Source organism: Rhinolophus ferrumequinum, chromosome 7, assembly GCF_004115265.2.
Source record: "Rhinolophus ferrumequinum isolate MPI-CBG mRhiFer1 chromosome 7, mRhiFer1_v1.p, whole genome shotgun sequence".
NCBI classification, from domain to species: domain Eukaryota; kingdom Metazoa; phylum Chordata; class Mammalia; order Chiroptera; family Rhinolophidae; genus Rhinolophus; species Rhinolophus ferrumequinum.
The window spans coordinates 98,927,326-98,942,208 of record NC_046290.1 but is presented as its reverse complement, the minus strand read 5'-3'; the positions used below and the strand labels follow the sequence as shown (position 1 = coordinate 98,942,208).

The window sequence follows — 14,883 nt, the reverse complement described above, 5'->3', positions numbered from 1 at the left end:
TCTCCTGTTCTTCCTAACTACTCAGGCCTGTTCTACTTTGCATCTAACCCTTCCCCCCCCCCCAGTTCCTTTTGATAATCATTTAACATTTACCTTTGGAATTTTGACCTCAGTTTTCATTACATGTATTTTCAGTCCATTGCTTCCCTCAAAGAAACAAACATAAGTTAAAACCCAAATTTGAAATCTGTCACAAAGATCCAGTCTAAATTACAAAGGTTAATGTCTACATCTCTTGCCGCATAGCCCAGCTGCACACACGTTCAGTGTGATGTTCCTTTCAGACATCTCTTCCCTACCCCTATATTATTCGGTTATGCCCTCCACTGTGGGGAAAAAAATCATAGACTCTCAAACAGCAAATACTTGAAATTATAATATGCCAACTTCTTGACATTTTTAAAAAATCACATTGTGACATTTTACAAATCACATTATAGCCTGAACAGCAAGTAACTAAATTGTTTGCCTGAATTAAATACCTTTATGCTCATTTTTATATTCCATAGTATTGTACCATCCGTGTCTCTACCAGATAATATGCCACATTCAGAAAATCCTGCAGTAATAACCAATCTGGAACCCATGCAAATTAAAATTACCAACTAAATCCTCAAACTGAAAAAAATAGGTCTTACTCAAGTGAAATTAATGCAGTCCAATTTGTACTCTGATTTTTTTTTCTTTTTTAACAACAACAAAAGGATAAAGGAACAATGGTAAGCATTTTTTTTGCAAAGGAAATTCTAGGTCTCACCTTTCAAGGAACATCTGTACCCAGTTTTTGTTTCAATCTGATCTACCTGGAGTCTAGCACCCTTTTCTTCTTCTATAGACTTTAGGAACTGCTTTATCTAATTTTAAACAGTCTTTAAGCCTCTGAAATGATTTCATTGAGCAAACTCCCCACAGACACAGGGAAACCCAGATGTGAAGTTGATAGTTTGAAATAAAATATAATCAAATCTAATAACATTGCTTTTTGAGTAACCCCATAGTGCTTTTCTTTGTCTTTGACAATTTGAACATAAGTATGCTATATATTAGAAGGTAAATGTACTAAAGTTGCTTATTTCTCTTGATACAAACATATTAAGAAAATGAAAAGGAAAGCCATAGTGTGGAATTACATGATATTTATAATCCATCATGGTTTTTCCATGTAGGTGAGTTTTTGTTATGGTCTCTTGGAGAAGTTTATTTTATTCACTGTCTGTGTTATTTCATAAATTATTCATTAGGTATTTTATTAATGCATTTTACAATTGTCAGTAGAATTTTCTTTGCCTTGTTTTCTGTAATTGTACATATAATATATAGGTAGCATGTAACCCTCATTTTACACAGGTAGAAACTGAAAACAGAGAGTTAAAGATAGCGAGCTTGTGGTCTGGGATTGAGTCGGCCCTAGAATCCGAATTAACCCCACTACTCTATACTAGGAAAGCCATTCATTTTTCTATTTTTATTTGGTAACTGGCTACTTGTTCTTAATCTACTTTTAGTTAATTTCCTTAGATTTCCAAGAAGCCAGTTGTATCATTTGCAAGTAATTATTATTTTTTTTGTATACTATTCAATAATTCTTGTTCTTCTTGCTTTGATTCTAACTTTCAGAGACATGTTTATAAAAATAATAAGAGTGGACATTCTGACTAAATGGGAATGCCTGTAATTTTTATACCACTAAGAAACATCGACCAGTGACTGCAGAGTGTTTTATCTTAAGCATGTGTTTTTAAATTTTTGAGTTTACCAAATGGTTTTTGATATGCTTATTCTGTTTTGTTTTCAAATTTTGGATGGCTTTTAAGCTATATAAAAGGTCCCCGTGTATCTGTGCAGATGATCACATGGCTTTTCTGTGTTGAACTATTAATGTGATAAATTGTATTAATATATAGCCTAATATTCAATCATCTTTGCATATCTAGAATTTTTAACATAGTGTTAAATTTTATTTGCTAAAACTTCTATAAGATTTTTGCATACAAGTGAGATTGGTCTGCAGTTCTATATAGCATTTTTGTTAGGTTTTTAGCATTGGGTGAATTCTAGCTGTGTAAAGGGAATCTGGGTGATTTCTGTCTTTTCATGTATTACATGTTGCATTTTAAAAATAATTTTGAGTACATTTTTCTGGTATGGCTGCCTAATACTGTTCGTTAAATATTTCTTGGTTTTCTTCATTAAAGGTCTCAAGTGTTTCTTCCTTTTTACTAATTATATAAATCATCAAACGTAGACAAAAGTAGAGAGATTGGTATCACTTCGATCCTCTCTCACCTCACTTTGTTTTTCTCTACAGTATTTTGAGCCTTGCTACTTAAAGCATGATTTGATGTTTAGCAGCCTGGGTATTACCTGGGACCTTGCTACGATGAATGGATGTAATCATGTACACATAACCACATGCCGCAGATCACCTCTGCCATTCTTCTGAGATGTTTGAGCAAGTCTTAGAACTTTTAATAATTTGTCTTGGGTTCTAGTAGGTAGCTACAAAGTCAGAGCTACTAACTTTTTAAAGGCTTTGATTACTATTGTCTCATTGCTTTTCAGAAAACCAGTACCTCTTTTGGTTATGTAGTAAACAAATAGCAACATTGACAGTTCATAAATGTGCCTCTTCTGCCATTAATAGATCATTAAATAATGAGGAAGCAGGAAAGAGGACAAGAGTAATTAGAAATTCTTATAAACAACTTGAGTGATTGCTTACCTAGACGCCTGAAGGTTATTTGAATTAATTTTTGACAGTCTAAAATATCATTTGCAAGTAATTATTTTTTGTATACTCTCCAATAATTTTTGTCATTGCCTTATTGCTGATGCAATGTATATTTGTCAAGAAACTTTGGGGTACCTAATTTGTTAAATGTTGTGAGTGAAAGAAAATAAATATGCCGATACCTGTGCCTTTAAGAGGTTTGTGGGAATCTTATTACTTTGGTTACACTTTTTTCATCATTCTACAAAATACACCTTCAGTGTGTAGAAGTTCATGCTGGATTTCATCTTACCTGGGTTCTTTCTGGTTTGAAGAAATTTGAAAGTCTTCCTAAGGTGTGACTTCTACCAGGATAACAAAGCTGGCTTTTCCTTTGTTTTAGCAACAGCGTACTGTCTACAGACTGACTCTAGTGAAAGCGTGGAATGTGGATGAACTCCAAGCCTATGCTGAGTTGGTGTGCCTAGGAAGCCCTGACTTCATCGAAGTGAAGGTAGGCCCCAGCAGCCACTGCTGTGCACATTTCCCATGATGCTTCGTGGGAAATTAAAAACGGTGAAGTTAAAAATCCTTAAAACTCTACAGCAGGTCCCAGATGTTTCATTTATTCATTTAGAAATATCAATCAAGAAGCTGGCATTGTTCTAGGCATTGAGGATATTAGCAGTAAAGACTAAGCATTTGTTCTCACAAAGCTATAGTTTAGTGAGAGGTAGACGATCAACAGAAAATGAATCATTAAAAACTATATACAGTTGACCCTTGAATAATGAGGTGTTAGGAGCGCCAACCCCCTGTGCAGTTGAAAATCTGTGTATAACTTTTGACTTCCCAAAAGTTTAATTAACCACTAATAACTTACTATTGACCTTACTGATAACATAAGTTACTATTGGCCTTACCAATAACATAAACAGTTGATTACCACACATTTTGTATGTTTTGTTACATGCTGTATTCTTATATCATGTACTGTATTCTTACAATAAAGCAAGCTAGGGAAAGGAAAATATTATTAAGAAAATCATAAGGAAGAGAAAATACATTTACAGTATTTACTGAAAAAAATCCACCTGTCAGTGGACCCGTGCAGTTCAAACCGGTATTGTTCGAGGGTTAACTGTAGTAACATTCATATGCTGAGAAATAAACTAGTGTTATAGTGAATAATTGATTGGCTTTTAAGTAAACTTTTATTATGGAAAACTTCAGACATCTACAGAAGCAGAGAGATTGGTCTCATGTACCGCATTCATTCATCACCCGGTGTCAAAAATTACCAACTCATATTTCAGCTATATCCCTACTCATTTCTCTGCTGTTACCCTATTATTTTGAAGCAAACACCCATATTATATCATTTCTCCATAACTGTTGCAATATATATCTCTAAAAGATATGCACTCATTTTAAACACTTACTCAGAATAACGTTCTCATAACTTAACAACTTTAACAATAATCTTAAAGTACTAGAACATAAAATTTTTCAAACTTGACCAGTTATTTCAACAGTATTTTTGAAACTAGATCCAAATAAGGACCATTCATTGTAGTTTGATTAATTTTCCCTTAAATTTCTTTTAGCCTATTAGTTCCTCTTCTATATGTTTTCCCCCTTATAATTTATTTTGTTGAAGGAAATGGATTATTTATCCTAGCTAGTTCCCCCCTTTTTTTTTTTTCAGATTTTGCTGATTGCATTTTCCTCTACCCCCTGTATTTCCTATGGATTGGGAATTATTAATAGATAAAGAGATTGATCAGTCGTGTGTGTATATGTGTGTATGTGTATGTTTGTTTGCATTTCAAGATTATTTCATTGGCGGTATTGTATACTTCCAGCAGGAGGCATGCAATGTCTGGTTGTCTGTCATTTTTGCCAGTGTTTCTTTGGGGTGGATTCCTATAAGTGGATTGATGTATCGAAGGGTAAATCCATGTATTGTTTTGCTAGATATCGTGGTTGGCTATTCTAGATTTCATAAGCAAGAAGGCTTTTCTTAGGAGATGACTTTTTCAAAACTGATCCTAAATACTAAGAAGGAACACCACATGCAAAGGCTTGGGGTCAGAGCATCCTGGCAGTTGGCACAGCTAGTGTACAGAGGTCCTACGTGATCTCTGTGGGGAGGTTGGAGTTGGCAGTGACACCAGATGAATCAGAGAGGTGGACTGGGGCCAGATTTGTTAGGCTTTTCAAGCAAGGATAAGAAAATTGGATTTTATACTGAGTTTCTTGGTAAGTTTTTCTCTATACTATATATCCTATTAAAGGACTTTAAGTGGAGAGTCATGTGATCTGATTTCCGATTTTAATATATCACCTTGCTGCTGTCATGAATGGATCTTAGAGGGTAGTAGTAGAAGTAGATAGACCAGTTACAAAGCAGTGGCTTAACCCAAGTAAGAGAAGTGATGGCTTGGGAGAAGTCATTGGTAATACAGTTAGAGAAGAGTGGCTGCATTTGGAATAAATGTTGGAAGTAGAACCAACAGAATTTGCTGCTAGATGACATGTAGAGAGTGAAAGAACAAAAGGAATCGAGAATAGCACTGATTTTGGCTTAAACAGTTGTGTGAATGTGAAACAGTTACTGAGATGGAAAGACCAGTGTGGGAGGGAGGTAAGTTTGGGGAGTAATTTCATGAGTTCTATGTTGGCCTCATTAAATTTGAGGTATTTTTAAAAATATCCAAGTAGTTTCTAATAGGCCATAGATTATATAAGCCTGGAGGTCAGAGATACAGCAAGGCTGGCAGTAATGATTTGGAAGTCATCAGTGCGATATGCAAGTTAAAGCTATGGAGTGGTAAGAGGCAAATGGCCTTCTTAAACAACTAAGAGTCCACAAAATGAGAGAAAATGATCAGAAAATTCACACAGTCTCTGAAAATTCGACTCTTCCGTTTCTGTTTAGGAGGTTGAATGCACTGTCTGTCATTAGAGGATGTTTCAGAGTTTTATAGTTGTCTTTTAGTAAGTTTGGCTTTCTGTATTACTCTGGAGGGGTGGGAGGTAGGAACAGATGAAATACTGCTGTCTGAGTGTGTGATATTTTATCTTTACTCAGGTCAAAGACACTCTTTTCTTTGAAATTGTTCTTAATAACTCTAATGATGCAAAGATACAAACTACATCTGAAATATATGTGTTGACTTAAGAAAACCTTGCCAATATCAGGGATTAGCGTGTTTTAATTTATGATTTAGCTCTTAAAGAATCCTGCCTCAAATTATGTTTTAGTAAAACCTCTTTTATAAAGCAACTTGGTTGGATCACACAGTCACCTTTTTCATTTTCCTTTCTTTTCCTCTCTCTTCCCTCCTTCCCTCTCTTCCCTCCTCTCTTCCCTTTTTCCTTCCTTCTTCCTTCCCTCTCTCCCTCTCTTCCTTCTTTTTTTCCCTCCTTTACAGTCACGTTTTCTATAATGAATGAGATATTTCACAATCTGAAAAGAATCAACCAATATTCTTTTTTAAAGAAAGATGGCTACTGTGTAAACTGTAATTCTCTGATGGGTATTTTTTAGTTGAGCAAACTAGTAACATAACTAGGAAGTGGATAAAACCTTCTGTCTATATCTGAGATGAAATAATGACATAATTTCTTTCAAACAATATTTCCATTTTACTATTTTATCTCTGAATTCAACAGATATTTTTAAGTTCTCTCCATGTGGTGCGCCTTGTCAAAGCACGAAGATACAAAATTTGATACGGATATGCTATTTGGCAAATGGATGTCTTATTGAACGAGGCAAAGTCTACAAAAGTAATAAAGCTACATTGAGGGTTTTATTTTAAAATTCTTGGAGAAATATGTGTTCTAATCACAAGATAAATGTCTTATTTAAATGATAAAGTATGTTGTAGTAGATAACAGCTTGTGTTGTATCAGGAGCCAGCATGGTGATGATCAGCTTCTCTCTTACAGAAAACCTGCAGTATCGCCGTAGGAAGGCCCTGGGCCACTGGGGATTGGGTCACGTACTGAGTAAAATTCAGCTCTCCTTTGTCTAACGAGTTAATGAAGTATCTTCCTTTTAAACTGAAGTAAGAAAAGGGGTGTTTACAGAATATAGTATGCTACTGAGGAACAGAACAAGTTAATACACTAATATTTATTATTTGATTACATTTTTAGCTACATGTTTAGATATATTTATATAAGAAGTATGGAAGGATATATATCAGATTGGTAACAGTGTTCTATTAATATTTGGTAGAAAAGGAAGGAAAGGTTTATTAATTTCACTTTTTTTATACTCTTATGTTGTGTGAATTATTTCAGTGATCACGAGTTGCTTTTGTAATTCAAATGATTGAAATGAAATTAGTAAGTGGAGAGGCATGCTTTTCTGTTCAATAGGGCTAAACTCTTTAATGTCTGAAAAGGCAACTTTTTGTTGTTCTTATTAAAGTAAAATTTTTCTAAAATGGAGGAGTTTTAAAAGTAATCATAATAAACGCTTTCCAAAAATCATTTGATGAGAGCTAGCAATATGGCAGGCTAAGATAACCTCAAATTCCTCCAAAAACAAACACACGTGTTATGGTAAACATACTTGTGATAGCAGAAGCGGGTATGATGGGTTTGTAAGCAGATTCCTTAGGGGTAAGAAGAAGAGAGACCACCCTGGTGGTACTGCACAGCCCTGGCTGAGACAGGACTTGTGTTTAAAGAATAGAAGACTAGGCCCTTCCGTGAAAGGCTGAATTAGGACAAAATTTACCCACTGACACAGAATGGCACTTGGAGGCTTGTCCCTTACCAATGCTTTTGGTAAAAAGAAAGGTCTCCCAGGATCTATCCCTCAAAAGGAGTTGGCTTTAAAATATAATAGTACCTCAAGGTTACATAAATGTTCTGCAGATGCGAAATGGCTAGTTCAAATTGATCCTCGGCTAGTGATACTCCTGGGGCTCTCTGCACCAGTGAACATCATACCGTTCATATCCTTTGTCTGTATTTCCTGCATGTGTGTGTATGTGTGTATGTTGGGAGCGTGGGCTGGGGTGCCGGAATCTCTCATAGTCCGCACGCACTGGAGTCTCAGGGTGAAGAGGGAAGAGCACAGTTTTGATACATTCCTGGAAGGTACCGAAGGAGCCTGGGACAGGTTACTTATCTTCCTTGAGCCGAAATTTCCTCACGATTAAAATTAGAATAATAACAACAATTTAATAGCTTTGTTTTGGTAATTCAGTGGTGTAATATGTATGCCTGGATTCAGTAAACATTTAGCTCTCTTTCCATTAAACACATTTATTTAAATCAATAGAAGCATTTCTTTATTATCTTGATTTCCTCTTTTCTTTCATTGCTGGTCTTGTAAAATATTTTTCTGTTGTAATCCCTGTAAATTAACATATATTTTAGCTTCATGAGGCTCAAATTGGCCTTTATTTGCTAGCCTGAGAATCTTAACTACCACTATTGGCTTGCTTGTTTGTGAAAATGTGTTTTATGTTACAAACATCTGCCTCATTGAAAAATTTTCATAGCACAATCTATTCATAGTGAAATACTGTCTTTGTAGTCTTTGCCCAGCATCACACCTTAAGAGTAGTTACTGCTCAGTAATTGTTTGTTGTCAGATGATTTAAGACTCTCTTACCCTTAGCAGTGTACGAGGTCTGATAATTTAGTTTGCGAACTTGCCACCATGCACTTACATAGGCAGCACTACAAACAGCTCAGTAAGGTTTCATAACCTTGGTATATCAATGTCTCACAGCTGTGTTCATGTTGACGTGTGGCAGTGTCTTGCTGAGTGGCGTTGGTTATTGTTGTGTTTCGTATGCCATCGCGAGAATGTCTGAACTTGAATTAGAACAACAAATGAACAAACATTAAATTTCTTGTTAAGCTTGGCAAAAGTGGAAGTGAAATTAGGGACATGTTAGTCCAAGTTTATAGGGATAATGCCATGAAGAAAATGGCAGTGTATAAATGGATTAAATGTTTTTCTGAGGGGAGAGAACACGTCACTGATGAAGAGAGGTCAGGGCGACCAGTAACAAGCAGAACCGATGAAAGCATTGCAAAAATTTGTCTAATTGTGCATCAAAATCGTCGGCTGACTATGAGAAGCATAGCAGACCAAAAGAAACAATTAGGAAAATCTTCACTGAAAATCTTGGCATGAGAAAGGTGTGTGCAAAAATAGTTCTGAAGGAGCTCACCGATGAACAAAAGCAAAGGAGAGTCGAAGTTTGCCAAGACCTTTTGGGAGAGGCAAGACGATGTTTTGGGCTGTGTTATTACTGGTCATGAAACATGAGTGTATCAAAATGACCCTGAAAGAAGTGTCAAAATGCACAATGGAAGTCAGCCAATTCTCCACGACCACAAAAGTTCCATCAGTCCAAATCAAGAGTCAAAATGATGTCGCTAACCTTTTTGGATATCAGAGGGATTATTCATTATGAATTTGTACCAACTGGACAAACAGTTAACCAAGTTTACTATTTGAAAGTGCTGAAAAGGCTGCATGGAAAAGTTAGATGACCTGAACAGTTCATGGCTCTTGCATTATAACAATGTGCCAGCTCACACGAGACTGTTTGTGAGGGGGTTTTTAGCTAGTTTTAGCAATGCCTCACTCTCTACACAAAGATAAGGAATAGTACCCATTATATGTGTAGACAGCACTACCTAACCAGTGTTTATCAGGTGTTTCATGATTGTTAGACAGTAGAAAAATCCCAAATAATATGAATGAAATGTTTTTTTATTCTTTTATTTTTTTATTAGTTTCAGGTATACAAAACAATGTAATAGTTAGACATTTATCATTTATGTCCCTCACACAGTGATAATTCTCCTCCCCTCATCTACTACCCCTCTGACATCGTATACAGCAATTACATTTCCACTGTCTCTATTCCTAATGCTGGACTCCACTTCTTATAAATACACACACACACACACACACACACACACACACACACACACACACACACATATATAAAATTATAGTTGACACTCATTATTGTTCAGCTTCAGGTGTACAGTGCAGTGATCAGCCATCTACATCGTCCCTGAGGTGGTCTCCCTAACGAGACAAGTGTCCATCGGATACCCTACAAAATCTTTACAACATTATTGATTACATTCCCCAAATTGATTTCGTATCCCCGTGACAGTCTTGTGGTTACCAATTGTGCTTTCTAATCCCCTCACCTTCCCCTTTATCCCCACCCCCCTCCCATCTAGCAACCCTCAGTTTTTCCTCTATGTCTCTGAGACTGTTTATGATTAGTTAATTCATTTATTCTTTTCTTTAGATTCCACATATAAGTGAGATCATATGGTATTTGTCTTTCTCTGTCTGACATTTCACTTAGCATAATGTTCTCTATGTCCATCCATATTGTTGCAAATGGTAAGATTTCTTTCTTTATGGCTGTGTAATACTCCATTGTGTAAATGTACCACAGTTTCTTAATCCAGTCGTCTACCGAGGCATTTCAGTTGTTTTCATGTCTTGGCTATTGTGTATAGTGCCACAGTAAACATAGGGGTGCATAAATATTTTCGAATTAGAGTTCTGGATTTCTCTGGGTAAATACCTAGGAGTGGAATTGCTGGGTCATAAGATAGTTCTATTTTCAGATTTTTGAGATACCTCCATACTGTTTTCCATAGTGGCTGCACCAATCTGCAATCCCACCAACAGTGCACAAGGGTTCCCTTTTCTCCACATCTGCACCAGCACTTGTTGTTTGTTGATTTATTGATGATAGCCATTTTGACTGGGGTGAGGTGGTATCTCATTGTGGTTTTTATTTGCATTTCTCTAATGATTAGTGAGGTTGAGCATTTTTTCATATGTCTGTTTGCCATCTGTATGTCCTCTTTAGAAAAATGTCTCTTCATATCCTCTGCCCGTTTTTTAATTGGGTTGTTTGTTTTTTTGAAGTTGAGTTGAGTGAGTTTTATATAAATTTTGGATATTAACCTTTTATCGGATATATCATTGGCAAATATCTTCTCCCATTCACTAGGATCCCTTTTTGTTTTATTGATGGTTTCCTTTGCTGTGGAAATTTTTTATTAGATCAGAAAAGAGTTCTGGATTTATCATCATAGAAGAATTTGCTACTTGATCTTTAGGTCACTCGGCATAGATTGGTTGGGGGTACAGAGAGGAACAGGTGCACCCCCTGCCCTTCAAGGGCTCAGAATTTTCACACATTAATCAATTACCTGGTAGGAGATTTGCACAAGACATGATAATGGTATTGGAGTCAGATATGGTGGGAGTTCCTGACTGGAGAGTAAAGAGACGATGGGCACGTTGGCCGGGTAAAGACTGGATGCGGAGTGGGGCGGTCCAGCAGGAAGGCCTCGAAGCCTTGCTGAGATTGAGCTGGTTGGTATTTTTTTGCTGGAGGGTGGGTCTGGAAGCATTTTTAGGGTATAGAAGAGACATGTTTTGAACATATCGCTGCAAAAAGTCGTAAAGACATTTCTTTTGTCATCAAACTACAGGGGACAAAAACAGTATCGGAAGTCTTTTGACACCTAGTCCGTGTAATTAGAATATCAAGCTGCCAAAATCCTGCTCTGCTCATAGACCTCGAAGTCCCAGGTAAACTTTCCGAACAGTCAGTAAAAAGAGACCTTATGGCCCTATCTTCTAGAGCAGAGAGCTATCAGCAAGGCACCAGGGTAATGGTGTAGGGTATGCTTTTCACTGCCAACCCAATGGTCTGTTCTTCTGGAACTTTCTTTGGGTCTGCTTGTCATTTCTCAACCTGTAGATTCTAGATCGAGTGGCTGCTTTTCAGTTGCCACATTGTCCTCATCTGTTTTCTTGAGGTTGTGTTTTTTTCAAAGTTGTGAGGGAAGAACTTGGTGCAGGTGATAAATTGGGCAGGTGTGGGGATAGTGGTGGGATGAGACCATGTCAGACAGCCCGAATGTGAGGGAAAATGAAGTGTTTTTAAACAGTGCAAGGTCAAGTGTGCTCAGGAATGAAGCAGGTGGTCATCAGTAGACTGAGTGCAGGGGGAAGTGGAAGTGAAGCAGCCGCAGCAGAGAAGACAGCTCCAGACAGTGAGGCACCAGGGGCAAGCTGGGGGAGGGCTCAGGGGTTCTCCAAAGTGCCTCCTTTCCAGAATGAATTCACTGCAACTGGTTTGGCCCCCAGCATTCTGTCATGGTGAAGGCTTGGGCTCTGGCTGGCCCACCTCGGAGGATTTTGTTTTGGCTAAAATGAGAACTCTGATGTGAAAGTGCTTTGTAAAGTGCTGTAAAGCATCGTGCAAGTGTATGGACAAGTATTACGTGAAGGCACAGTGATAAACTGTGGCATTCATTCTTTAATTTCACTTCTAAACCAAATTTCTCCTTATGATTAATGATTTATTATTGCTGAATAAGAAATGCTAAAATATTTTCCAAAGCCAATTGTCATAAATCTTGTCTAAAAACCTCTGTTTCAATAAACTTTTTAAATATTAAAAATAAATTCCTTTGAATTAGCTACAATATGTGTGGCTGTTCATATAATTCATACATCATAAACAGTATTTAAATTGACACAAAGTTCATTTTTATGACTAATGTGACCTACCAGTAAATAATTTTCGTGGTTTTTATTCATGTAGGTACATTTAGCACAATTTTGTAGCCATGCCTTCTTTAAGATTTTTTTAACCTCTTGTATTGTTTGCTTTTTTCGTTCACCTAAAACTCAGACTCAGTCTAATGAATCCTGTAAGTCACTGGGCGAGGAGAGAAGATTCTCTCGTTGATTGTAATTAAGCTAGGTTGTCTATGGGTTATGTTCAGCAAAGGTCTTTTCAGCTTAGGATACCAGCAATGTTTGTTTCATTTGTTTATTAGTTTCAGGTGTAAAAGAAAAGAATAAATGAATGAACTAATCAGAAACAGTCTCAGAGACAGAGAGGAAAAACTGAGGGTTGCTAGATGGGAGGGGGAGGGAGGAAGGTGAGGGGATTAGAAAGCACAACCAGCAATGTTTTTGAACAGCCATCTGGAGTAGAGCGTTTTGCAGAGCTCGTGCGTTTCGGCCAAGTCCCAGCTCTGCCATCTGTAGGATCAGGGGTCCCTCTGCAGTGCTCATTTGTGGCTTTTTTATTAAATGTCATTCTGCTCCCTTTAATAATGTGTATGCGTATGTGTGTCTGTGTGTGAGAGAGAGAGGATGACAGAGAGACAGAGAGTGTGTGACTGGTGCACGTTTTTTATTTCAGTTATTCCCTACTTATTAGCAACATGTCTAGAATATTCAAACCATTTGCCAATAAAGTTTGATTCTGGGGTATTTGAAGAGCCTACAAATTTAAGATGTACCTTATTATTAGAAAATTAATCATTTATCATTATGCACCCTACCAAATAGAGAACTTAGTTATGAAACCTTTGGGGTTTATATGCCTGGGCTGTCAGGTAGAGTTCAAAACACAAGCATAGTTATCTCACTGTATCCGTAGTGAACGGGAATTTCTGTGGAGGTGACATACATGTATGTACATGTTGGTGTGTTGAAATGTATGTATGTATATCCACAAATGTATTTCCTATCTGGCATGATTCTTTGTGTGTGTGTGTGTGTGTGTGTGTGTGTGTATATATATATATATATATATATATATATACACACACATACATATATATATATATATATATACACACATATACAACATAATTACAAACTGAAATCCTTAAGGAATAAAGAATAACAACAGGATCCCTCCCCAGCCCTTCACAGAGAGTTGACCAACCTCAAGTCTAAACTGTACTAGAAAAAGGGAGCTTGCCTTATTTTCCCAGTGAAGAAATTGTTCAGTGAATTTTTATGGGGTGTCAACTATACCTGCATTCTTATACCAGGGGATTATAATCCCTTGAAAATTAATTTGTTATACTGCTCAAATGAATCTGAATGAAAGATGTTATTTGTTCACATATATCACTGTGACAGGACAGCATAGATTGTGACATAACACAAAACACAGGTGCCTAGGCACCAGTGTTGGCGTAAGTGAGAAGAACACTGGCCTGGGGGCTCCATTGCTCTTTTTTACTAACTACTCGTATTAGCAAGTTTTATCTTCTTTATTTCTCTTTCTCCACTGTAAAATGCAGGTTGGATTGGATCGGAATACCTGTGGGAGCCTTTCTGGCTTTGAAACGCTTACTCTATGACACTAAGTAGGTCTGTAACTGTCTTTAACTGTTGTAATGTCTGCGCAGGGTGTTACCTATTGTGGAGAGAGCTCAGCCAGCAGCCTTACCATGGCCAACGTGCCCTGGTACGAGGAGGTGGTACGCTTCGTCCACGAGCTGGTGGGGCTGATCCCCGACTATGAAATTGCTTGTGAACACGAACATTCTAATTGCCTCCTGATAGCTCACAAAAAGGTAAGCGTAACTTGAATAAGTCTTCTGCCACCCTTATCCTTTCTTCTCTTTTCTCTCTGTTGTCCCCTTGCCTTATTATACTGAATATCTGCTTGTTTGCTACCTTTCCTAAAACAAACATTAAGAAAACCCTAAATTCTGTCTGTTGGGCTCATAAATTCTCTTTGATTTTAGTCTTCACCTAGGTACTTGAAGTGCTTTCGGGTTTGTAATAGGTGCATGCTAAAAACACAGAGGCAAAACACCTTTGTAATAACTTCTAGTCCTTTCCTGGATGACATTGGAAAGCTAAAATAGTAACCAGCCCCCATGTGAGTGTTTCTGACTGTCAGAAGAAATGTTGAAGTATTTATCAAATTTTAGACCACTTTGAATCTTGGCCTCTGAAGAAATTTTTCTGAGATTTTGGTTCATGACTCTATTTTCATTTTTCCCCTGTCGGGCTTTTGTTAGGCAGAGCAAGTACATGAACCCAGTGAATTTCTTAAGTAAATAATGCCTAGCAAAGGAAAAATTCAATTCTTGGTAGAGATGGGCCATTAAAATAAGAAGGAAAACTCTTAATTAGGAAGCCAGTGTTAGAGTAGCTATTATCATGTCCTTATGGAAATATTTATACAGAAACAATGTAGCATCTGGGCTTTCATTTCAACTAATACAAAATGAAGTACATGATGTGTGGATGGGCTGGGGTTGTTGAGGCTAGATGATGGATACATAGAGGTTCATAGTACTCTGCCTAGTTTTCTGTT

At 37.1% G+C, this 14,883-nt stretch overlaps 1 protein-coding gene across 3 annotated transcripts in view; it reads left to right on the top strand.

The window, feature by feature from the left end:
- Nucleotides 1-14,883, top strand: part of LOC117024741 (S-adenosyl-L-methionine-dependent tRNA 4-demethylwyosine synthase TYW1) — a 210,046-nt gene that overhangs the window by 159,630 nt on the left and 35,533 nt on the right. For all 3 annotated transcript variants that reach the window (XM_033110219.1, XM_033110217.1, XM_033110218.1), the window contains exons 14-15: nucleotides 3,114-3,224; nucleotides 13,964-14,131. In XM_033110219.1, coding sequence (XP_032966110.1) covers nucleotides 3,114-3,224; nucleotides 13,964-14,131 — 279 coding nt within the window. The remainder of the gene's footprint in view (nucleotides 1-3,113; nucleotides 3,225-13,963; nucleotides 14,132-14,883) is intronic.